The sequence below is a fragment of the Coenobita brevimanus genome, chromosome 19 (assembly GCF_032717465.1).
Source record: "Coenobita brevimanus isolate Jiangsu-jjx chromosome 19, ASM3271746v2, whole genome shotgun sequence".
NCBI lineage: Eukaryota > Metazoa > Arthropoda > Malacostraca > Decapoda > Coenobitidae > Coenobita > Coenobita brevimanus.
Window position 1 is genome coordinate 27,265,523 of NC_136972.1, and position 25,754 is coordinate 27,291,276.

The 25,754-nt window shown below is 45.9% G+C and overlaps 1 protein-coding gene across 2 annotated transcripts in view; it reads right to left on the reverse strand.

The window, feature by feature from the left end:
- The window catches only part of exd (PBX homeobox extradenticle), a 654,526-nt gene that overhangs the window by 17,301 nt on the left and 611,471 nt on the right, over positions 1–25,754 (reverse strand). For both annotated transcript variants that reach the window (XM_080266197.1, XM_080266196.1), the window contains exons 4-5: positions 12,493–12,683; positions 8,528–8,663 (exon numbers count right to left, since the gene is read on the reverse strand). In XM_080266197.1, coding sequence (XP_080122323.1) covers positions 8,528–8,663; positions 12,493–12,683 — 327 coding nt within the window. The remainder of the gene's footprint in view (positions 1–8,527; positions 8,664–12,492; positions 12,684–25,754) is intronic.

Sequence of the window (25,754 nt, forward strand, 5' to 3'; positions counted from 1 at the left end):
CTAACACCATTTTTATACGCGATTTATTTCGTTACACCTTAATGTTCTCTTCCGTGTTATATAAACCCTTCCAACATCGCTATACTCTGCGAAAATAGCGTACACAGGGATATTAACCAGTCATATCCAAGAATAAATCGCGGAGGAAGGGGTGCTACGAAGCCTCCTGTACCACTTTGTAATACGGATTCAGGACTCAATGTGAAGAGATCTAAGAGTCCTGTAAAGAAAAGATGAACTTCCTTCTAAATCGAAAATATTCTGATGCTACGTGTAATTGTTCAATCATGCAGGTACAGATGATGATAAAGGCGTAAATATACTGTGATGATGATGATGATGATGATGATGGTAAATATGATGATGATGATGATGATGATGACGGTGGTGGTGGTGGTGGTGATAAATATGATGATGATGATGATGATGATGATGATGATGGTGGTGGTGGTGGTGGTGGTGATAAATATGATGATGATGATGATGATGATGATGGTAAATATGATGATGATGATGATGATGATGATGATGATGATGATGATGATGATGATGATGATGGTAAATATGATGATGATGATGATGATGATGATGATGATGATGATGATGATGATGATGGTGGTGGTGGTGGTGATAAATATGATGATGATGATGATGATGATGATGGTAAATATGATGATGATGATGATGATGATGATGATGATGATGATGATGGTAAATATGATGATGACGATGGTGGTGGTGATAAATATGATGATGATGATGATGATGATGATGATGAGGATGATGATGGCAATAATGATCAAGAAATAATATTACCCAATTCGTGACGCTTCCCTTACTCGCTTTACTTGCCTTATAATATAATGGAAACAAAGGCCAGACTAAACAAATGTTCTTATATAAGTATTTTGCGTTCGTACAGCATGTAATCCCTTCAATATCGTATCTTTTAAATGTCTGCTAATACCATGGGAATATCATCAGCCTAAAAGAATACACTATAATGGCCTAAATCTACCTTGGCATAAAACTGATAACTCCATCTTCAGTGCTGAGTTAAGAGATGAACATTACAATATGATGCTAGTCACAAAGAAGTGCCATGGAAAGGATGTAAAGCCATTGCACTTCTCTCCATCTTCACTACTATGACGAGAGGAACAACAGAATTTGATGTTAGTCACAAAGAAGTGCTATGGAAAGGATGCAGAACCGTTGCACTTCTCTCCATGTTCACTGCTATGATGAGATCAACACTACAATATGATGTTAGTCACAAAGAAGTGCTATGGAAAGGATGTCGAGATGAACACCAGAATATGATGCTAGTCCCAAAGAAGTGCTATGGAAAGGATATAGAGTCGTAGCATCATCATTTTCTGCCACTGTGCTACGTTTAAGCTGCAAAGGACGAAAATCAAGAGGGAAAGTGTAGAGGAAGGCAGTATCCAACTCCACCAGTTTGAAAATAAATAAAAAAATAATAAAACCAGCAAGTACTAATAAATATGTAATAAAAAGAAGCCATCACCTTACTGAAATCGTAACAGGTTCATATTTAATAAAGTTCTTTGTGTTCTTGTTCTCTATAGCCCTTTTAGTACGAGGATAACCTGATTTCTCTTGTTTTTCATCCGACACACGGTTCATTTAGATTATGCAAGTCTCCCCAAAGTTGACTATAATAATTTCCTGGTAACAAAATCGAATCGTACTGTCTCGTATCTTATCACATACATGCGTCGGCCTTGGTCTTGGCGGCTCTCTACCCTGCTCGATCTCTGGCAGCCTCCCTATTCAGTCCCTTATCCCTGAGGACACACCATGACCTCGTCCCAGGTCTTTGTCGGTCTGCCTCTCGTAACCCTACCCCCAACGTTCACAATACTCACTTTCTGCACCCAACTGTTCTCCCCGCTCCTCTCCACATGTCCAAACTATCTCTCTCTACCCCTCCTCATCACAACACCAATACACTCCAGTCCTATCCTTCCTCTCACCTCTTCCATCGTACACCTAAACCCCCACCCCCCAGGCCTCACATTCAAGGACGCACTGCACATCCACCTAATCACTGTCATTTTTGTACGTTTGGGCCTGCGAATATCCTCTTCTTACACTGCCTAGATCTCACTATCATACAGCATTACGCTCCTGAAACATGCTGCATACAGAGATTCCTGTGTGTGTGTGTGTGTGTGTGTGTGTGTGTGTGTGTGTGTGTGTGTGTGTGTGTGTGTGTGTGTGTGTGTGTGTGTGTGTGTGTGTGTGTGTGTGTGTGTGTGTGTGTGTGTGTGTGTGTGTGTGTGTGTGTGTGTGTGTGTGTGTGTGTGTGTGTGTGTGTGTGTGTGTGTGTGTGTGTGTGTGTGTGTGTGTGTGTGTGTGTGTGTGTGTGTGTGTGTGTGTGTGTGTGTGTGTGTGTGTGTGTGTGTGTGTGTGTGTGTGTGTGTGTGTGTGTGTGTGTGTGTGTGTGTGTGTGTGTGTGTGTGTGTGTGTGTGTGTGTGTGTGTGTGTGTGTGTGTGTGTGTGTGTGTGTGTGTGTGTGTGTGTGTGTGTGTGTGTGTGTGTGTGTGTGTGTGTGTGTGTGTGTGTGTGTGTGTGTGTGTGTGTGTGTGTGTGTGTGTGTGTGTGTGTGTGTGTGTGTGTGTTTGTGTGTGTGTGTGTGTGTGTGTGTGTGTGTGTGTGTGTGTGTGTGGAAGCTGTCCTCGAAGCAAGTAAACATCACTTCCATAAATATACCAAACTTCAGATATTGAACATGAAAAAAAACTTCAGCTCTAAAATGTCCTTAAATAGCCCAGACCAGCTAAAAAAAATGTCCTTAAATAGCCCAGACTTCAGCTATAAAATGTCCTTAAATAGCCCAGACTTCAGCTATAAAATGTCCTTAAATAGCCCAGACTTCAGCTATAAAATGTCCTTAAATAGCCCAGACTTCAGCTATAAAAATGTCCTTAAACAGTCCAAGACTATACAAAAACATGTCCTTTAATAGCCCAGACTTCAGCTATAAAATGTCCTTAAATAGCCCAGACTTCAGATATAAATATGAGCAAATCTGGAAAGGTTACAGTGAACTCCCCTATCCCTGTAGAGTATTACAAACTATATTACAGGTTACAGTCGTGCTCTCGTTATTCAAAGTTAGCTATTCTCAGTTCTTAATAATAATGCATGATTTATTTTTTTCATGTTATTAATTATCTGAGTCCAATGTGCACAGTTAGGAATCGGTGAGCAAAAATATACATGTATACATAAACATATTGGGTACTGGGTTGGTATTCTCAGTGGCAGTGGAGCCTTCGTTGCACTTCTCCCTTAGTGATTTATTCTGAGCATTCTCTTGTGTGCCAATGGTGCAAACTGTGCCAATATTAAAATGATATATATATAACACACAACAGAATGCTGAGGTGAAATATGCAAAATAAATCGCTAAGGAAAAGGTGCTACGAAGCTTCTTATGCCACGTAGACTACGACCCTTTACGTAAGTATACATAAATGAGATGCTGTAGCCTACGAGGATGTTAGTGTACTACCATGATTAGTAATATAACAATGATGTTCAACACAACAGTGATGGACAGCTGTTACTACCACACTGACTAGACTACACATGACATGCAGGTGGTGCTGTTAATGAGACGAAAGGGGGTGAAGGGGAGGCGGGAGAGGGAGAAGGGGTGGCAGGCAGTGGTAGCAGGAAGACAGCTACAGGCAGCAGCAGCAGCAGCAGCAGCAGCAGCACACAAGCAGGAGGATGGCTGGTCTTCCCAACCTACAGAGATTTTTACAGCATATTGTTTGTTCTTTTGTGGTTTGTTTGTTGGTGTGAGGCGGTGAGTGGTGGCGGCACCGAGCGTAGGGAGCGAGACGCACGCCAGAGGGCCGCGACCGGCAGCCGGCAAGCAGGCGGCCGACACAAGCATGGAGTGGGTGGGGCCGGCCCGGACAACACTGACACCTGCCGCACCCACCCACACCCACACCCACTGTGGGCTGGGCGGAGTGGTGGCCGGAACACACCCCAGGCCACCCACACCCACGGTGGGAGTGGGCGGGGGCGGCGCGGGGCGGGGAGCGCGGGCGGCGCCGCGGGTTAGTGGGTTAGTGAAGGCGGGGCGCCACCGGGGCATCACGACGCAGCAGGGGGTCCAGGTGGCCCTGCCCTGGTCACTGGGCAACATGTGCCCCACAATACACAGGGCTGTACACACAGGAGGGGCAGTCGCTGCCCTACACAGCCACGGCAGTCACTGCCCTATACACTCAGGACAACAACAGGTACACAGACTGAGGGCGGCCATAAAGCTACAGTACAGTATAGCGAGGGCATCGGGTGCCCTATACAGCCAGGGCCTCGGGTGCCCTGGAGATAAGGAAGCCAAGATGGCCGCCACCACCCAGCCAGCCATCGGCACACACAAGCGTCACGGCCCACGAGGCGTGCATCAGGTAGGCAACACTTAGGTCAAACAAAAACAATTGAACTTTGTGTAGCTGGGTAGAGGCTGACTGACTGACTGACTGAGTGACTAAGAGATGGTCTGAGGCTGAGTGTGGCTAGTGAGAGTGGTGGAGGGAACACTGCCAGCCTGGTGACCGCCCATACCTGCTGCACCGTGATGTCGCACGCTCGGGCCAGCTCCTCCTTGGCCTCCTCGCTCGGATAGGGATTGGACAAGTGGGAATAGAAGTAATCATTCAGGAGCTCAGTGGCTTGTTTACTAAAGTTTCGTCTTCGTTTCCTGCAAGAGAGTGAACGAAACGTTACGTTCTTTACCTGAGCCACTGTAATATTGGACTTGCGGGCCAGCTCCTCCTTGGCCTCCTCACTAGGGTACGGGTTACTGAGGTGCGAGTAAAAGTACTCGTTCAAAATCTCTGTAGCTTGTTTGGAAAAGTTGCGTCTTTTGCGCCTGAAAGAGAACAGCCATAAAAAACACCTGAACCAAATAAAAAGCTAAGGGAAGGGTGACAACGAACTACCAAAGCACAAAACACCGTCCACCAAGCGTTACTGTAGCGCACCCCGCCCACTACCACCCCGTCACACCCTACCCCGCCCCGCACCCACACCCGGGCGGGGCGGGGCGGGGTGGGGTCAGGCGGGGTGGGGCGGGGTGGGGGTTGGGCAGCTCAAGCTCTACACCCAGCGAGTCTGTAATGCACAAGTCAGGGGGTCGCGTTCTCGTTGCCTTGGGATAAATCGTGACGCCTCCACCTGAGTGATTCATTTTGCCCCGTTATACCGCGATGCTACTGATGAAACCCATGTCCATAAAGCACCGGCATAAAATAATAATAATAATAATAATAATAATAATAATAATAATAATAATAATAATAATACTGTAATAATAATAACAAAAACACCCATCCATTCTACACGTGAACATTAAGGTGCAACATCCAAATAAATCGCTAAGGAAGAGTTGTTACGAAGCATTCCTAGGCCAACAACAGTACTACTCAGTGGGCATATTTTCACTGGCTTCCTCGAGTTCGTAACACCTTTTCCTGAGCGACTTATTCTGCCCATTACGCCTTAACACCCTTCTGTACGTCACTGATGCAAATAAGAAGATATAAATAACATGGAGGACAATATGAAGTATAATTCGCCAAAGAAAAGGTGTTTATGAAATCTCCCAGGCCAATGAGGGCTTAAGAGAGATTCCGTAATGCCTTTCCTTGAGCGATTTAGGCTAAGCTGAGGAAAATCGTCTGGAAGCAGCAGGAATTGACATCACGGCCCGTATTCCCGTCGGTTAAGGAAGCTCCCTAACACCTCTTCCTAAGCGATTTATTTGATTTGTTACACCTTGCCGTCCTCCTCGGTGTTACGTAAAATCCATACTCTCCATAACTAATGTACGGTGCGATATTAGCCAGCCGTATCCAAAAATAAATCGGAAAGGAAGAGGTGTTAGGGAGCTTCCTTAACCGCCCAGAAGGGCACCTGTAAGTTGGTGTAGGGATTTCCTTCATTTGTTTTTCCTTCCTCACTTCTGTAACACACACACACACACACACACACACACACACCTTAATATTCTACCATTAATCTTTTTAATGAACAGTTTGCTTCGGTAATGGACAAATGAATATTAACTCTCTCTCTCTCTATGTGGCTGACTTCAGATGGTTTGATTCAGCATTTTCTCGTCTGTTATTCATCTCTCTCTCTCTCTCTCTCTCTCTCTCTCTCATCCTGGTTTCTTTCGGACGATTTTACTCAGCTTCAGAAAACCCCTCGGACTGAATGGGTTTAAAAAAGACCTCCGCTATGAAAATCGTCTGTAAGCAAAATGAAAAGTAAAATGAAAAGAATGAATTAAGATGTAAAATGCAAAATAAATCGCTAAGATGGAGGTGTTAGGGAATCTATCTATATATCTACTGCCAGACGCCTCAATCCCGTTTGGGGTGGCCACAAACAAATCGCCTCCACGTCACCCTGTCCCCCGCCATTTCACTGCCCTGCTCCCAACTCACACTCCCCTCTCTCATATACCTCTCCACCCCATCCCTCCAGCTCATCCTCGGCCTCCCCCTCCCTCTTCCCCCCTCCACCTCACTCACATACACTCTCTTCGTCAGTCTTTCACCCTCCATCCTCTCCACATGGCCAAACCACCTCAGTGTGTTCCTCATAACGCTTCCCATCACATCCACATCCACACCACAACGCTCCTTTATATCCTCATTCGTCAGCCTGTCTCTCCATGCGACTCCACAGGCTCCTCTTAAATAACTCATTTCCACTGCTCTCACTCTTGACTTGTGTCCTTCGAACAATGTCCAAGCTTCACTTCCATACGTTGAGTTGGTATCACAATACTGCCATGTAGTAACTTTTTCACATCCATGCTCACTTCCCTGTTTCTTATCACTGCTTTCAAAGAACCAGCAACCTTTCTTCCCTGCTGTACCTTTTCAAGCACTTCACCCTCCAAACCCCCATCCTTACTCATCACACTACCCAAGTACTTAAACGTACTTTGTTATATTTTCGTTAACTTTGGTTTCTCGGCATCTCCTCCTAACCTATTTATTTTTTATTTCGATCGATATTATAATATATATATATATATATATATATATATATATATATATATATATATATATCTAACCTATTTATTTTTATTTCGATCGATATTATATATATATATATATATATATATATATATATATATATATATCTAACCTATTTATTTTTTATATAGCTCGATATTATAATATATATATATATATATATATATATATATATATATATATATATATGCAATTCATGTCCAAATAGAAGAAGAAGAAGTTGCATAGAAAGGAATATGGTGAAACAGGTAAAATAATCGCTAGGTAACAGTAGCTGCGGCGTTTCCCATGCCAGCTAAAACACGACTATGGAAGCCGTTTTTTCCCTGGCTTTGGAGATTTCGCGGCAACTCTTCCTATTTTTTTCCATTCATTTTCTTTTTTCATTATGGTACGTGAAAATTTTTATGTATGATATTTACGCAGTAGGCTACACACGAGAAAATATCAAACTGCTATCGACAAAATGAATCGCTAAGGAACAGGGGCTACGAGTTCTCCCACGGCAACCAAAACACGAGTTGAGGGTCTTCACCACCAGGGGGCCGGGGGCAGGTGGCGGGGTCGCATGCCGGAGACCACCTGCCCCGCCCCGTCCCGCCCCACCCCTCACCCAGTTCACCAATTACTTAATATTTTCCACACGGCACTTACTGACCTCAAATCTCCTACTAATCCCTCCACTCCAAAGACGTCTGTTTAATCATGATCTTATTGCCACCAGACGATTATGCAGCTTAGGAGAGAGCCCCAGAGGTGGAGTTATGTCAATGCCTCTCCTCCTTGGAATTTACTCCTAAACTGAATGAATATCGTCTGACGGCAAAAAGAACTGAATATAAAAGACGTCCCCAGGCTCAGAAGGTGATATCAGCAGGGCATTTACTGAAAGAGTTTAAAGAGGCAGTCGGACAGAAGAGAGCTGGAGCTGACTTCGTGAGGAGCTGACATTCTGGACTAGGGTCTTGTATCCCAGCCTCTGTTTAAGCTGAGAGACAAGTCCAACCCTGGGCTCAGCTAGGAATGGCCAGAGATGAGCTGTGAATTCTAGGATCAATTTTGACTCCACACAGCTCCCCGACTTCTGATCCGTGAAAGAGTGGTGAGGGGCGTGGGTTGGGGGGGAGGAGAGGCGATGGTAGGGGAGGCTAGGGTGGAGTGCTGTGGTGGGGAAGGGGGAAATGAACTGCAATGCTCCATCCTTCCCCTAGCCCTAGCCGCCCCTACGGAGTCATGTGAGTCGCAATTATTACCGCAAAAACCCGTCCAAACTTAAAAGATGAGTCAAGTAGCAGGAACACTATCAGAGGAATTGGTAGTTCGTTGTCGGTGGTGGTAGTGGTGGTGATAGTGATGGTGGTGAGAGTGGTGTTGGTGGAGACGTGTGGTGGTGGTGATATGGGGGTGAGGAGGGTAAGTGGTACCTGGTTGATTGTAATGCCACACCGGCGTGCGAGGGCCTCCTTTTCCTCCTCAGAGGGGTAGGGGTTTGACAGGTTGGAGTAGAAATATTCATTCAGAATTTCAGAGGCCTGCTTGCTGAAATTTCGGCGACGTCTCCTGGAAAATGACATGGTAAGATAAAAGGAAGATGATCCAGGATAGGGAACTGTACCTCGGAAAGACTTTTGAATTCCTCTGTACTCGATTTTGTACTCCTGCTCCCCTACCTGGTCTGCTTGTACTTCTGCTTGGAGTGAGCAGGGATGGCTAAAACTGCTGTATTAATCAGAGGAAATAAATTGGACTTATCATACTACAGGATATATATACAAGAGTGGTGTGGGGTGGTTGTGGTATCAGGTTGTCATCAGTTAACCACAACCACAGTTACAACCACAACTGTAACCTCTTCCCAACCACAACCACCCCACACTCAACACACCCACTTATCAATCGTCATCTCATTTTACAACCTGCAGCATCCTTCATAACACCAAAATAATATACAGAACTGAAAATAATCACACCTTAAATTACCACACCTCTCAGTTCCCTAGCTCAAAAAAACACTGAAAAACCTGAGGCACAAAATAATTCAACAACACAGGATATGGGGCTAAAAATTTTCGACCGTAAGTATTCATTTCTCATTCACCATTCATTTATTCATTCACTGTGACTCTCTGAAATGCTTATATATTTACTGAAGAAATTCCTCAGTGGGAACAATTCAAACAAGTGTTGCAGTGGGCTAATTTTGTTAATAATCCGCTTTGCTAAACACTGAAAGAAGGATGGATGGTTGGAATGGGGAGGAGAAGGAGGAAGTTGTGGAGAGTAGAAAGAAGGAAACACAAAAAGGGAAGGAAAAGGATTAGGGAGAATAAATGGAGGGGTAAAATGGAAAGGGAAAGAATAAGAGAACAGGGAAAGGGGGAGAGGACTAACATGGGTGGGAAAGGGGGGGCTAAGAGGAAGGAAGGAAGGGGGAGACAGAAGGGAGGGAAGGGGTAGATTAATTTGAAGGTGTACGGAAGGGGAAAGGGAGGCCAGAGAAGGGGAAGGAGGAACTAGAAGGAGGAAGAAGTAGTCGGAAAAGGGGGGATGGGGGAGGCAGAAAGAGAGGAGAGGAAGATTAAGAAAGAGGAGAAAGAAATGAAGGGGTGAGGAGGAGCAAGAGGAAGAAACAACTAAGAAGGGAGGAAGAAGGAGGGGAAGGGAGGGGTAGCTAAATGGAGAGATGGGAGAGAGAGGGGAAGGACCAGAGGGGAAAGGGGATAAAGAAGGTAGGGGAAGAGGGCTGTAAGGTGGGTTACAGCTCGTAACAGATCGTAACATCTCTTAAACACTAACCACAGTGCGTCACCTTTGAGTACTCTTGCAGCCCCTCTCTCTCTCTCTCTCTCTCTCTCTCTCTCTACATCCTGTCTTCTTCCATCCCTTCCTATACAGGGAAAGGAAAGGAAAGAAAGGGGTAGGGTAAGATGAATTAAAAAAAAAGCGAAGGGAGGGGATTAGGGAATTGAGAAAGGAAGGAAAGGAAAGGAAAGGAAATAACAGGATAATGCACAGATGGAAAAGGGAAGATAAGGAAAAGGATGAATGTTGAAGGGAAGGGTAGGAAAAAAATGGAAAATAGAAAGGACAAATGGGATGAGAGGGAAAAGCAAAGGATACGACAGGATGGGGGAAGGACGGGAAAAGATGGGATGGGATGGGATGGGGTGGGACGGGGAAAGGAAGAAAGGAGGGGCAGGGAAAGATGGAGCGGGGGAGGGAAGAGAAAATGGGAAGGAGAAGATGAGGGAGGAAGGAGCTACGAAGATAAAAGAAGGCAGTTCCCATGCAGAGCTAGTGACTGAGGAGAAGACACTGATTTCTCTCCCTCCCTCTTCCCTTCCCACTTTCCTCTCTTTTTTCCTACCCTCTCCTCTCCTCCTCTCTAAATGTCAACCTCTTCTCTCACCCTCTCTTCCTCTGCCCCTCTCCTCCCTCTCTCACTCTCCTATCTCTTTCATATTCCTGCCTTCCTCTCTACCCTCACTCTCCTCTCCATTTCCAACCCATCTTCTCCCCTATCCCTTATTCTTCCTCCCTCCCCCTCACATTTTATCCATCATTTCTTCCTCTTATCTCCATTCTCTTCCTCCTCCCTCTTTTCTTTCTTCCCTTGCTTTTCCTTTCTCTCCCTCTCACTCCCCTCTCCCTCTTCTCTCTTCCTCCATCTCCTCTTCTATCCCTTCTCCCCTCCCATTTTCCTATCCATCTTCCTCTCCCCTCCCCTTTCCCGTCTCCTCTTCCTTTCCATCCTCTTCCTCACTTCCACCTCCCTCTCTCTCAACTCTTATCTCTTTCACATCCATGTCTGTCTCTACGTGTCAACCCCTTAAAAAAAAAAAAAAAGATAATTAGACAGCTTCAGAGAGAGAGAGAGAGAGAGAGAGAGAGAGAGAGAGAGGCGGCGGTGATGGCGTGGTATATGAGGGTAGTAAGGGCAGTCAAAAGAGTGCTAGTGGCTCTGTTAATCCTACTGCAACACCACACCAGGGCTCGTAAAGTGACCCCCCCCCCCTCTCTCTCTCTCTCTCTCTCTCTCTCTGTACCTATACCTTTACTTCCCTTCTGTCTACCTGTTTATCAATCTATCCATTTACCTACCTACCTACCTACCTACTTAAAGTATCTATCTATCTATCTGTCTCTAGTATATATTTGTTTCTCTCTCTCTCTCTCTCTCTCTCTCTCTCTCTCTCTCTCTCACTCTCTCATCATCATCCTAACATCAAAGAAGAGATAAGAACTGATTTTTATAACCAGTTTTCACCTCCTCTAGTTAACAATAATTTCAATTATTTTTCCAACACACTCATTCCTCTAACACCAAATATTCTAACAAAACTAATTCTAACTATTTCTCGTACTAACTCAAATCACAAACTCAAGATCTAACACTCCAGATACCTTCTAACACCATTATTTAACACTCAAAACCATATTAAAACCAGCACAGAATACTCTTTCTCACCCCCAATCCTTTCTAACACTCTCTAACAACTCTGAACGTACCCTGGCAATCTCTAACATCACCATCTAAACATCCATCACCTGACACCATCATTAACACACTCTAACAGTCTTTACAGTCAACGCCAAGCAGTCAGCACCTCTCTACCACTTCCTAACACTCTCACAGCTTAACACACCTTAGGAACCCCATCATCTAACACTCTATCATCTTCTAACACCATAAGTCACCATGAATTGTGTCTAAAATCAAACAGCCACACCACCTCCAACACCTGTCATACCACCACACCACGTCTAACACCCTCTCAAAGCCCCTATCAATATACCAGCCGTAAAGGCATCCTGAACTAAAGCTTCATTATAAAGAAAGCATATCCGCAATTTCTCTCCCTCTCTCTCTCTCTCTCTAACATAACAACGATCCTAGAGCGTAGCATCATGGCACAGACAGGATGAATTCGAAAAACTCTAAGCTCATGCAAATTCTATCAACTAACAAACACCTAACACCTTCTAGCAAATACCAACAGCTCCCAAGGCTCTTCTAACATCCCTAACATCTTCTAACATCCTCCAAAGTCACATCTAACGTCAAAGAAACCTGGGACGCAAAACATAACAGCCCTAAAAGTACACAATTCGTAAAACTTAATATCTAACCAACACCTATCCCTTTCTAAGACTTTCAAATACATATTTTAAAGCATCTAACGCCCTTCTAACGCCTCTAACACCTTCTAACCTCCCCATACGTCATACCTGGCATCAAGGAACCTGGAACGAAGGATCACAGCAGCCTCACATGTGAATTGTTTTCTTACCAACTTCTATCTCTTCCTAACCCCTTCTAACGGGTACTTAAAGCATCCAACGCCCTTCTAACACCTCTAACAGCTTCTAACATCCCCCTAAGTCATACCTGGCGTCAAGGAACCTGGAGCGAAGGATCATGACGGCCTCACATGTGGATTGTTTGAGCTGCATCTGTATGGAGGAGAATTTCTTGTGGATGATCTGTACCATGCGTTCTATTTCCTTCGGGGTGATGGGACGCGTGCGACTCTGTTCACGAAGCAAGTTCATCACGTGGGTGGTGAACTCATTACAGGCCTGGTGAATGAAATACAGCCATTAGTACAGGGTTACAGGAGGGTATGCAGGGGTTACATGGCGTTAGTGAGGTTACATACTGTTCTATAGGTTACAAAAGGAATTACAGAGACACAACGCTAAAAAGTTATATCGGTACACTTAAAGGCAACACAGTAAGTACCATACTGATCGGAGGGAATCAATAAATAAATATATAAATTGTGTGTGTGTGTGTGTGTGTGTGTGTGTGTGTGTGTGTGTGTGTGTGTGTGTGTGTGTGTGTGTGTGTTTCATTCTAAACACTATGAATGGAGAATGCTTGAAGAGGAAAGGAAAAGCATAATGAGGGGAAAGGCTGCGTGAAAAGATAAGGAGGTGACAAGATGAAAAAAGAGGCAATAGGTGAAGAAAGTGAATAATGAAGAGGATGACACGAAGGATATGAAAACTAAAGACTATATGAAGACAAGGCAAATGCAGACGAAACAACGATGAAGAGAAGAAGGCTGTGTGTGAGCTCGATAAAGAGGAAAGAAAGAAAGAGGACATGAATGGTGGAAATGAAAATAAAAGGGATGAAGAAGAGGAATGAAGAAATGAGAGGAAGCGGAAGAGTAAAATAACAGGAAAGGGGAGGTGGAGGCGAGGGAGAGGAAGATGGAGAGGAAATATGATAAATAAGTGAAGGAGATGAGGAAATAGAGGGATATTACTAAGGGAAAGGACTGAAGAATGAGAGAGATGAAGAAATAGAGGGAAATGAAGAGGGAGAATGATAGACGGGTGAAGGAGATGAAGAACTTGATGGAAATGAAGTTGGAGAATGACAAACGAGTGAAGGAGATGAGGAAATAGAGGGATATTACGAAGGGAAATGACTGAAGAATGAGAGAGATGAAGAAATAGAGGGAAATGAAGAGGGAGAATGATAGACGGGTCAAGGAGATGAAGAACTAGATGGAAATGAAGATGGAGATGATAAAGAGAGAAGGAGATGAAGAAGAGTACGTGAAGAAGAGTGAGAGGAGGCGCATCTTCCCTCGACGCCTCTCACATGAACACCAATAATCGATACTTGATGCGCTCTCTCTCTCTCTCTCTCTCTCTCTCTCTCTCTCTCTCTCTCTCTCTCTCCCTCAATAAGTACTCACTCCAATCTGTCTCCCTCCCCCCTTCCCTCCTTCTTCCTTCACTAATCTATCAAAAGTCATCCTTTTCCTCTCTCTCTCTCTCTCTCCCTTCTTTTCCAGCACTCTTTTTCTCTCTTTTCGTCATATTTCTCTCCTCTCTAATCCCTCTTCTTCGTTTTCCTTTCATTTTTCCCTCCCCCTCCTCCCATCCCATCTTCCTCTCCATCTCCTTCCTCCTCTGTCTCTTCTCCTCTCTTCTCTTCCTCTTTTCCCCTCCCCCTCTTCCCTCCTGCTCTTTCTCTCCTCCTCCTCCTCTCTTTCTCTTCCACTTCCTCGTCTCCTCCTCTTCCTCCTCCTCTTCCCTTGTCCCCTCTAAACCTAATATTGTAATGTGTTTATGACATGTTCTCTCTCTCTCTCTCTCTCTCCAATGGTGTGTGTGTGTGTGTGTGTGTGTGTGTGTGTGTGTGTGTGTGTGTGTGTGTGTGTGTGTCGAAGGACGGGATTAGGATAAGGCAGGATATGGGCAGGGCATGAGAAGGGCTGGGCAAAATAAGGGTGGGGGCAGGACAAGTGCAGGCAGGACAACGGCAGGGCAGGGCAGGGCAGGACAAGGGCAGCGCAGGGCAGGACAGCACAAGGGCAGGACAGCACAAGGGCAGGACAGCACAAGGGCAGGACAGCACAAGGGCAGGGCAGGATAATGGCAAGGCAGGTCAAGGGCAAAGCAGGACAGGACAAAGGTAGGGCAAGGCAGGGCAGATCAAGGATGAATCGATCACAAGAAAAAAATAAGGAAAGAAACACCGAGAGACGGGGAAGTGAAACGGGGCGGGGATAGGGTGGGGCTTCGAGTATGGAGGGTTGGTATGAAACGGGGCGGGGCGGGGCAAGACTTCAGACAATGAGGTGGGATGAAATGGAACACGCAGGAACAATATGGGACAGAAAAAGGACTTCAGGTAATCAGCAGGGAAAGAAATGGGGGCAAAATGTGGAACGGGGTGGATGATAAATGGGTCATAATCAGAGAGTGATGAAATGGGACTGGGATGGGGTGGGACGAGGAACGAATGGGCTTCAGGCAAGGCGTGTGTGATGGTATGGAATGGTGATCAACATGGGGTTGGGAAATATGTGGACTGTGGGTAAAATGAATGTAGGGGTGCAGCGGGGCAGGTAACGACTTAAGACAATGGAGTTATGAAATGGTAAGGGAGGGCAGGGCAGGGCAGGGCAGGGCAGGGCAGGGCAGGGCAGGGCAAGGCGGGGCGGGGCGGGGCGGGGCGGGGCGGGGCAAAGACGAAAAGCCCCCCAGTCGGCCCCCACAATCAAGTGCAGGTGGGTTTTGCTCTCGTATGTTTGGGTTAATTACTTCGGGTGGGCGGGACTACCTGGCCGCCCTTAACTCACCCACCCACGCCCACCTGCCCACACACACACATACCCCCCTCCCCTCCACACACACATATACCCACACACCCACACACTTCTTGTCACGTCCACGGCTGCCTACTTCAACACCTATGTCTATTAATTCTTTGTCTTCAGGTAACCATTCCACTATAACCATTCAGTGCCTACACCCACCAATCTACCTTACACCTACACACAGTCACACTCATTTCCCAATCACACTTGCATTCATTTCAACTGGCACACTCATTTCTTTTCACCTCTTCATCAACGTAATTATCTCACGTCTACACCTTCCTACTCCAAATTCTATACATTATTTTAGTCAATCATTCCATTAACTTACACTTCCATCTACCCATCAACTACTAATTTCCAGACACTACTACACATCCTTTACCACCTACTACAATTTACTTAACCTACCTTTCTACTTATCACTTCAACCAATTTACTTATCTACTTATTCATTATCTTCCTCTAACCTACCTTCTATACCCATTTTTTTACTTATTTCTGCACCCATTACTCCATATTTCGTTTCTTCACATTCATTCCTTCATTTCCACTCTCATTTTTTTTTTTTCAGCTAACGTACCTACTTCCTAACACCCCTTCCACTCACTTCCACTCGCTGGCTCATTTCCACACACTCCTACACTCATTTCCACGGACACGTACACCTTCCAACATCGACACCTACTCTCTCTCTCTCTCTCTCTCTCTCTCTCTCTCTCTCTCAGGTGGATGGAAAAGCAGTGAGAGGGGGGGCGGAGTGAAGCAGAGAGGGGTGAGAAGGAGTGGAATTGAATGGAGTGGGGTGAGAGGGGGTGGAGAGGGATGTGACACAGAGGTGGAGGAACGAGAGGGATGGAGTGGGGTGAGAGGGGGCGGAGCAGAAGAGGGAGAGAAGGAGTGGAACCTAGAAGAGAGGGGTGAGAGAGGGAGGAGGGGGAAGAGGGGGCCAAAAGAAAGGGGTGAGTGGGAGGTGGGGGTGTGAGAGGGAAACAGGAGAGGGGTGATAGAGGAGGTGAAGAGGGGGAGGGATTGGGGGTGTTGTGGTTGAGGTGATATGTACCGTGGGAAACATATGACCCGGTACTGAGCTCTCTCTCTCTCTCTCTCTCTCTCTCTCTCTTCGTTTCTCATCTGTTCATTCCCGTTTTCCTTCATTTTTTATTTACTTCTGCTCTCCTCATTTCTCTTTTCCTTCAACTCTCTCTCTCTCTCTCTCCCTCTCTCTCTCTCTAAGTAAGTAAGGAAGGAAGGAAAGGGCTGTCACTCGTCCACTTCTGAATGGGAGGAAGCAGGTTATTAAAACAAATGAGTTACCCCTCAAAACCACCCCATTACGCACCCATTTTCTTCCCCTCTCTCTCTCTCCTTCCTTCATTTTCTTACTAGGCTTTCTTTTTCCTTTCCTCTTTCTTTAACTTTTCTTCTTATTTTCTTTCCTTCCTTCCTTTACAAAAATTATATTACCTCCATTTTTTCTCCTTCCTCATTTCCTTCCTTCTTTCCCTTCCTTCATTTCCTTTCTGGGTTGGTCCTTCATGTTCTTCCTTCCCCTCTTCCTTCATCCTCATTTTCACTTCTTCCTTCATCATTCTCTCCTTCACATCTTAGTAAGCAGCTCTCTACTTCCTCCCTCCTTTCCTTCCTTCATAATTCATTCATGCTTTTCATCTCTTCCCTCCTTCTCTTTTTATTATCCATTCTTCCCTCTTCCTTCACTCTTGTCATTTCTTCCATTACCATTCACTCCTTCAATCTCTCCTAGTATGTAATGCTCCTCTTCCTCCCTCCTTCCTTTCCTTCCTTCTTCATTTATTTTTTCTTATTCCGTCCTGCTCTCTTTATCTTTCCTTTTTTCCCTTTATTTATTCATTATCTCCATTTTCTCACCTCTTTGTATTTCCCATTCTTTCATTCTGTCCCTCAAAACCATCTTACTAGCTGTTTTTACTTCTCCTTTTCTTCCTTTACTTCCCTCACCTCAACTCCTTTATTTATTTATTCATTTATTTCATTCTTCACCTATTTCCTGATCTTTTTCCTCACTACACCCATTTCTTTCCTCAATTTTCCCCTTTTCCTCTCATTTCCTCTCAATTTTCCTATTTCCTTTCCTCCTGCATGTCAAAAACCGTCTTCCTTTCATCATTATTTTCATTTTTTGTATTATTTTTTTCTGTATATTTGTTTTCTTCGTGTCTTCATTTTCTTGTTCTGCCCTCAACGTATGCCAATAGTTTTCTCTCCTTTCTTCTATCTTTCTATCATCTTCCTCTCTCCTTTTTCATTTTTCTCTCTCTTCTATCTTTCTTTCTCTCATCTTCCTCTCTCTTCTATCTTTCTTTCTCTCATCTTCCTCTCTCCTTTTTCATTTTTCTCTCTCTTCTATCTTTCTTTCTCTCATCTTCCTCTCTCCTTTTTCATTTTTCTCTCTCTTCTATCTTTCTTTCTTTCATCTTCCTCTCTCCTTTTTCATTTTTCTCTCGTCTATCTTTCTTTCATCTTCCTCTCATCTTTTATTTTTCTCTCTTCTCTCTTTCAGTCTTTGCTCCCTGTCTCTTCCTCCCATCCTGCCTCCCTAACCGTCTCCCTCCAAATCATCTCTTCAAGTCCCCCTTTCTTCCTTACTTCTTCCCTTCAAGGCCCACTCCAAATCACCTTTCCTTCAAACTCCACTCCCTCCAAATCCTCTCTCCTTGAAGTCCCCTCTCAAGTCCTCCTTCCTCATCATCTCTCACAGTGCCTCTCTCCACGTCCCCCTCCAAATCATCTTCCCTCCAAAACTCCCACATCCACGCCCCTCTTCGAATAATCTTTCCTCCAGGTTCCCTCTTTCCTCCAGATCTCCCTCCATATCATCTCTCCAGTCCCTCTCCAAATCATCTTCCCTCCAAGACCTCTTCCCTTCAAGGCCTCTTCCCTCCTACTCCCCCTCCAAATCATCTTTTCCTCCTACTCCCCCTCCAAATCATCTTCCCTCCCCCTCCGAATCGTCCTCCCTCCCCCTCCAAATCATCTCTGCGGTGCCCCTCCAAATCATCTTTTTCTCCTGCTCCCCCTCCAAATCATCTTTTTCTCCTGCTCCCCCTCCAAATAATCTTTTTCTCCTGCTCCCCCTCCAAATCATCTCTGCGGTGCCCCTCCAAATCATCTTTTTCTCCTGCTCCCCCTCCAAATCAACTTCCCTCCTCCTCCCCATCCAAAACGTCCTCCCTCCCCCTCCAAATCATCTTCCCTCCCCCTCCCACTCCAAATCATATCTGCAGTGCCCCTCCAAGCCAGCCTGCCTCACACCCCCGCAATACCTGGACCCACAACAATAGCACAATACTCTTGGTCATTACGCTAAGCCAAGGATCTCCTCAGCCTCCCTCTCTCTCTCTCTCTCTCTCTCTCTCTCTCTCTCTCTCCCAGACTCATTTACTTCTCCACAGCCTCACCCATCCCACAAACTCCTCTCCCCTGTCTTCTCAACACTTCTATGCCAACACCTCCACTCCTACACCCACCCCTGCCCCTTTCTCCCCACTCCACTCCACCCTCTCCATAACCCCTCTCCCTTCCCCCCTACACAGTGGACACTCCTCACCTCTCCCTCTCTAACCACCCCATTACACCCTTTTCTAACACCTCTCCCCCCTTTCTCCCCCCACCTCCTCCCCACCCCTCCCAACAAATCCCTCTCCCAACAATCCACTCGCTTCTTTCCCCTCCTTTCCACCCCACCCCACCAACTTCTTAACTTCCCTTCCTTTACTCTCCCTATCCCTCTCGCCCCCTCTCCTTCCCACTCCAAACCTCCCTTTCCTAAACCCTCTCCCCATCACTCAACCCTCCCCTCTCTTTTTCCCTCTAACCCACTCCAAACCTCATCCAAATCCCCCCCTCCCATCTCACATCCCACCACCACATCTTTCAACCTCTGCCCCTACCCCAACCCCCACCCTTCCCTTTCCTCCCTCCCCTTACCCCCACCCCCACCCACCACATCCTTCAACCTCTGCCCCTACCCCAACCCTCACCCGCCACATCCTTCAACCTCTCCCCTCACCCCAACCCCCACCCTTCCCTTTCCCCCCCCTTACCACAACCCCCACCCTTCCCTTTCCTCCCTCCCCTTACCCCCACCACCCCCACCACATCCTTCAACCTCTGCCCCTACCCCAACCCTCACTTGCCGCATCCTTCAACCTCTCCCCTCACCCCAACCCCCACCCTTCCCTTTCCCCACCCTTACCACAACCCCCACCCTTCCCTTTCCCCCTCCCCTTACCCCAACCCCCACACTTCCCTATCCCCTTCCCCTCCCATCTTCCCTTCTCGTAAAATAAAACGGCGTAAAATTTTTCAACCTTCAACCTACTTCAGACGCACTTAACAAATGTCGCGTATTTCTGCCTAACACAGACGATTTTGCTAAGATGGAGAAAAAATCGCAATCAGGAGAGTCGCAATCAGGTGAAAAAATCGCAATCAGGAGAAAAAATCGTAATCAGGAGAAAAAATCGCAATCAGGAGAAAAAATCGCAATCAGGAGAAAAATAAATCGCAATCAGGAGAAAATAAATCGCAATCAGGAGAAAAAAAATCGCAATCAGGAGAAAAAAATCGCAATCAGGAGAAAAAATCGCAATCAGGAGAAAAAAAATCGCAATCAGGAGAAAAAATCGCAATCAGGAGAAAAAAATCGCAATCAGGAGAAAAAATCGCAATCAGGAGAAAAAAAATCGCAATCAGGAGAAAAAAAATCGCAATCAGGAGAAAAAAAAATCGCAATCAGGAGAAAAAAATCGCAATCAGGAGAAAAAAAAATCGCAATCAGGAGAAAAAATCGCAATCAGGAGAAAGAAAATCGCAATCAGGAGAAAAAATTGCAATCAGGAGAAAAAAAAATCGCAATCAGGAGAAAAAAAAATCGCAATCAGGAGAAAAAATCGCAATCAGAAGAAAGAAAATCGCAATCAGAAGAAAAAAATCGCAATCAGAAGAAAAAAAATCGCAATCAGGAGAAAAAAATCGCAATCAGTAGCAAAATCGCAATCAGGAGAAAAAATCGCAATCAGGAGAAAAAAAATCGCAATCAGGAGAAAAAATCGCAATCAGGAGAAAAAAAATCGCAATCAGGAGAAAAAAAATCGCAATCAGGAAAAAAAATCGCAATCAGGAGAAAAAAAAATCGCAATCAGGAGAAAAAAAATCGCAATCAGGAGAAAAAATCGTGATGAATGGGAAGAAACAAGATCTCAGGTTCGTAATACGCTTTCCTTATTCGGCCCTACGTATTTTTTTTAATTTCCTTCAGGGTGATATTAGGAGAGATTTTGTTCAGCTGAGAAGGTGCCTTGAATGTCGACGGTTTTAACAGATTCACTACCATATTATTTACATTATTTTTTATCTCCAGACGATTTTATTCAGATCAGATTTCTTTCTTACTTTGAGGGGATTTATATATACCTTTCACTTACCCCTTCACTACGCTTTTCACTCTAACCTGGCCTAAAACTGCCATCTGTTCAACTTGAATACTGCGCTGTAACTATATCAAAACAAGATGATGCTAGTCACGAAGAAGTGCTACGGCGAGGATGTGTAACGAATACTGCGCTGTAACTATATCAAAACAAGATGATGCTAGTCACGAAGAAGTGCTACGGCGAGGATGTGTAACGAATACTGCGCTGTAACTATATCAAAACAAGATGATGCTAGTCACGAAGAAGTGCTACGGCGAGGATGTGTAACGAATACTGCGCTGTAACTATATCAAAACAAGATGATGCTAGTCACGAAGAAGTACTACGGCGAGGATGTGTAACGAATACTGCGCTGTAACTATATCAAAACAAGATGATGCTAGTCACGAAGAAGTGCTACGGCGAGGACGTGTAACCATAGTAATACATTTTCCTATCACTGAGGAAAATGAGATGAACTGCAAGACGACGAAAATCTGGGCCAAATTAGACGATGCTAGTCACGAAGAAGTGCTATGGAGAGGATGTGTAACCACAGTACTACCTCTTCCTACCAGAGCAAAATGAAATGACGTGCAGGAGGACGAAAATCTGGGCCAAATAGGCGTAAAATAAAAAAGAAAAGGAAAAAATGAAATGCTTGGTAGGCCGCTCTCAAAAACTCAAAAATAAAATAGTTTACCAGAAAAAAAGAAAATGGATGTAAACGCTGTCACTGTGCTAAAATGAGGCTTTTTTTTTTTATATCCATTTAACGCCGATTTTATTTTTATTTAGATCGACAAGACGATTTTCTTCAGGTGAGAGAAAGTTTGGGAGATAAAAGATAAGAATTTGCTGCATAACCTGCAAATTAACACATGAAACTCTATGATGAAGATGGTAAATGAAAAACAAAAAAACTCGCTCGCCATTCTCTCTCTCTCTCTCTCTCTCTCTCTCTTTTCTCTCTCTCAAACGCATCTTTACTCTCCCCTTATACCTATCTTTACTCTCATCATCCCTCCCTCTTTTTCTCTCTCTCTCAAACGCATCTTTACTCTCCCCTTATACCTATCTTTACTCTCATCATCCCTCCCTCTCTCTCTCTCTCTTTCTCTCTCTCTCTCTCTCTCTCTCTCTCTCTCTCTCTCGGCAAGAAAGAAATCCTGGCGAGTAATCCGGGCAGATGGGGTGCCTCATTACAGGGGGGGAGGTGGGGATTACAGGATTTGTTAGATTGAGTTCCATGTTATATTAATCCCCCCTCCTCTCCCCCCTCCTCCCCTCCCTCCTCCTTCCTTACTCATCTCTATTCTTCATTATCTCACTCTCTCACTCTTTCTCTTCCATATTATTTCCCCCACCCAACCCCCAACCCCCCTTTCTTTCCCTTCCCCTCTCCCCTCTGCTGTTTCTCACCTCTCTCTCTCTCTCAATCAGGTTTCACTTGCCTCTCAACTCATCTCCTCTCCTTCACTCATCTCAGTTTCCGCACATCACTTATTCATTTCTCTCTCTCGCTCTCTCTCTCTCTCTCTCTCTCTCTCACCGCAAGACCAAAACACAGACCCTTTAAGGTTTCGGTCTATTACATGGTCAAAAAAGGTAATCCCACGCTCTTAGGCCCGAGAGAGAGAGAGAGAGAGAGAGAGAGAGAGAGAGGATATGGTGAGGCAGATTGGTAAGGGGAGGCACGAGTGAGGAGAGGTTTGTTAGGCAGGATGAGGCAGGGTTGTGAGAAAGACAAGGTTAGGTTAGGCAGGGTGTAGGTAGGTATAGGGTGAGGCAAGATAAGGAATGTTGGTGTGAGGCAGAGGTGAGGCAGGGAATGAGGAAGATGGTAGAGAAGTTAGGGGTGAGACAGAGGTAAGGCAGAAGTGAGGAAGGGTGAGGCAGGGGTGAGGCAGGGTGAGGTAGGGGGTCAGGCAGAGAGAAGCAGGATAGACCTAGGCAATGAAACAAAGAATATAAACAGTTCCTCCCTCCCTTCCTTCCTCCCTCCCTTCCTTCCTTCCTCCCTCCCTTCCTTCCTTCCTTTCTTCCTTCCTTCCTTTCTTCCTTCCTTCCTCAATTTCGCCTTCCTGTTAAATCCTCCCTTTTTCCTTCTGTCCTTGCTTGTTTCCCAGTTTCTAATATTCTCTCTCTCTCTCTCTCTCTCTCTCTCTCTCTCTCTCGGTGAAATAGGTTAAGATATATTAAAGTGATGCAGGAGAGGCAGGATGAAGCATGATCACTGGGACAGGGTGAGGCAGGTGAGGCAGGAGGCAAGGTAAGGAATGTTCAAGGTGAGGCAGGGTGGGATGAGAGTGGTGAGGCAGGAAGGACGCAAGGTAAGGCATGTTCAAGGTGAGGCAAGCAAAGTGAGGCAGGTGAGACAGATAGGAGGCAGGGTAAGGCATGTTCAAGGTGAGGCAGGGTGGGTTGAGGCAGGTGAGGCAGGAAGGAGGCAGGGCAAGGTATGTTCAAGGTGAGGCAGAACAAGGGTGAGGCAGGGTACGAGAAATGAAGATGAGGCATATGAGGAAGATTCAGGCAGAGGTAAGGTTAGGCAGAGTGAGGCAGACGAGAGGAGAGGTAGGTAAATCAAGGTGAGGCAGAGTAGAGAACAGGGAAACGCGTGAGACAGAGTCCAGGCAGAGATGAAGGCAGAAAAGAGGCAGGTGAGGTAGATTTAGGCAGGGTAAGGCAAGATCACGATAAGGCAGGTGTGAAGGGGTTAAATTTAGGTAAGGCAGGGTGAAGGAGACAAGGGTGAGGCAGGGTAGAGAGGGAGAGGTGAGGCGGTGAGGCAGGTTAAGGCAGAGTTTAGGACTGAGATTAGATGAGGCAGGATCAGGGCGAGGCAGGTGAGGCAGGCTGATGCAGAGTGAGGCAAGATGGAGGAAAGGCAGGGAAGGGTGAGGCAGGATCAGGGTGAGGAAGGTTTTGTAGGGTTAGACAAGATGGAAGCGAGGCAGGGCAGAGCAGAGCAGGGCAGGGCAGGGCAGGGCAGGATCAGGAAGGGCAGGGCAGGGCAGGGCAGGGCAGGGCAGGGCAGGATCAGGAAGGGTAGGGTAGGGTAGGGTAGGGTAGGGTAGGGTAGGGTAGGGTAGGGCAGGGCAGGGCAGGGCAGGGCAGGGTAGGATCAGGAAGGGTAGAGTAGGGCAGGGCAGGGCAGGGCAGGGAAGGGCAGGGCAGGGCAGGGCGCTCACCTCGTACTCTCAATACCAAATAATTTTCAAAGGCAGTGAACCCCGGGGCATGAGCCATTGACGCTAGTGTCCCATGAAATATATCGCCCTAACCAACACCACCCCGCTTACTCAAAAACCACCCCTACGCCACCCCACCTTAAGGGTCATATTCCCGAGGGTGTTGAGGGGTGGTTTAGGGTGTATTTAGTGGCCCTAGTCTGGTCAATGGGGTATTTAAGGTGGGGGTAGGGGGGTAGGGGGGAGGGGGTATTCTAAAAAGGGGTGGGAGGCTGGATAGTGAGATGCGATGCTAATGTCTTCCGTCACGCATGAGAGAGAGAGAGAGAGAGAGAGAGAGAGAGAGAGAGAGAGAGAGAGAGAGAGAGAGAGAGAGAGGGAGAAGAAGAAGAAGAAGGAGAAGAAAGGGCTAAAAATTCACCACCCACATCCATTTCCAACAACTTTCTTCATCACTGCCTACAGCATTTCTTTAAGACGTCTGATACAGAATGAAGTCCCTTGCTGACGTCAGACCGGTTTCAGTCCCCCTCCCCCCCTCTCACCCCTTCAGCACGAGGACGCAAATTCTCCCCCTACATCCTCCCTGCCTCCAAACCACACCTTATATAACACCTTAGAAGGATCTATTTGTAGTGCAGGTGTTTACTGGAGGCTGTGGCAATCGTCCTGCAATTCGTAAAATCTCCCTTGTAGGTTACGTCAATCGTCCTCCATTTCGTAGTGTCTCCCTCGAAGGCGCATCACAATTTTAGGCCAAGTTGGAGTGAAAGGGGTATAGTTTTTGGAGTGCATTGATTTTTTTTTTTTTTTTTTTTTTTTTTTGCTCCAAGAATGATGTTTGAGAGACGGGGGAGAGAGAAAAAAAAAGTGGGGGGAGAGAGAAATGGATGGGGTGGATGGAAATGTGGATGGGGTGGAGAAGGGGGGAGGGACGCATGAGAGGGAGAGAGAAATGGATGGGGTGAGATGGAAGGGGTCGGAAGGGGGGGCAGAGAAGCATAAAAGGGGAGAAAGAAATGGATGGGGTGAGATGGAATTATTGAGGGGGTGGGGAGGGGGGGAGATGCATGAGAGGGGAAAGAGAAATGAATGGGGCGAGATGGAATTGTGGATGGGGTGGAGAGAGGGGGGGGGGAGCGACGCATGAGAGGGGAGAGAGAAATGAGATGAGGTGAGCTGGAACTGTGGAGGAGGTGGGGAGGGGGGAGGGAAGCATGAGAGGGGAGAAAGAAATGGATGGGATGAGCTGGGATTGTGGAGGGGTGAGGAGGGGGAGAGAAGCATGAGAGGGGACAGAGAAATGGATGGGGTGAGATCGAATTATGGAGGGGTGGGGAGCGGGTGGGAAGAGGGCAGTGGGAGTATACCCTGTGAAACTGAGTGCTGTAGATTTAATACCTGAATTTAATATCAAAGTTTTCTCCAAGAACAAGATAAAGCTGTTCTCATATACCTAGCGCCTTGCGACGGAGGAAAAAAGACGTGATCGTGGTGAAAGGGTTATAAAGATCTCTCTCTCTCTCTCTCTCTCTCTCTCTCTCTATCATTAGTGTTGGAATTACATCATATTTTTTTCTAAACATAATATAAATTAAAAAAATATATATAGGGCTAACAAGTAAGAATTAAAGGCAATAACATCAATCAATCAATCAAGTAAGTAGAAGAGCAATCAACCAATCAGGTAGGTAGAGGAGCAATCAACCAATCAATCACACAGGTAAGGGCAATCAATCACACAGAGGGGAAACAGGTGATCAATTATTCAAGACAGCAATCAGTCAATCAACCAACCGATCAAGAGAACAAACAATCAATCAAGTGAGCAAGTGGTCAATTAATCAATCAAGTAATCAAGTGGTCAATCAACCATCA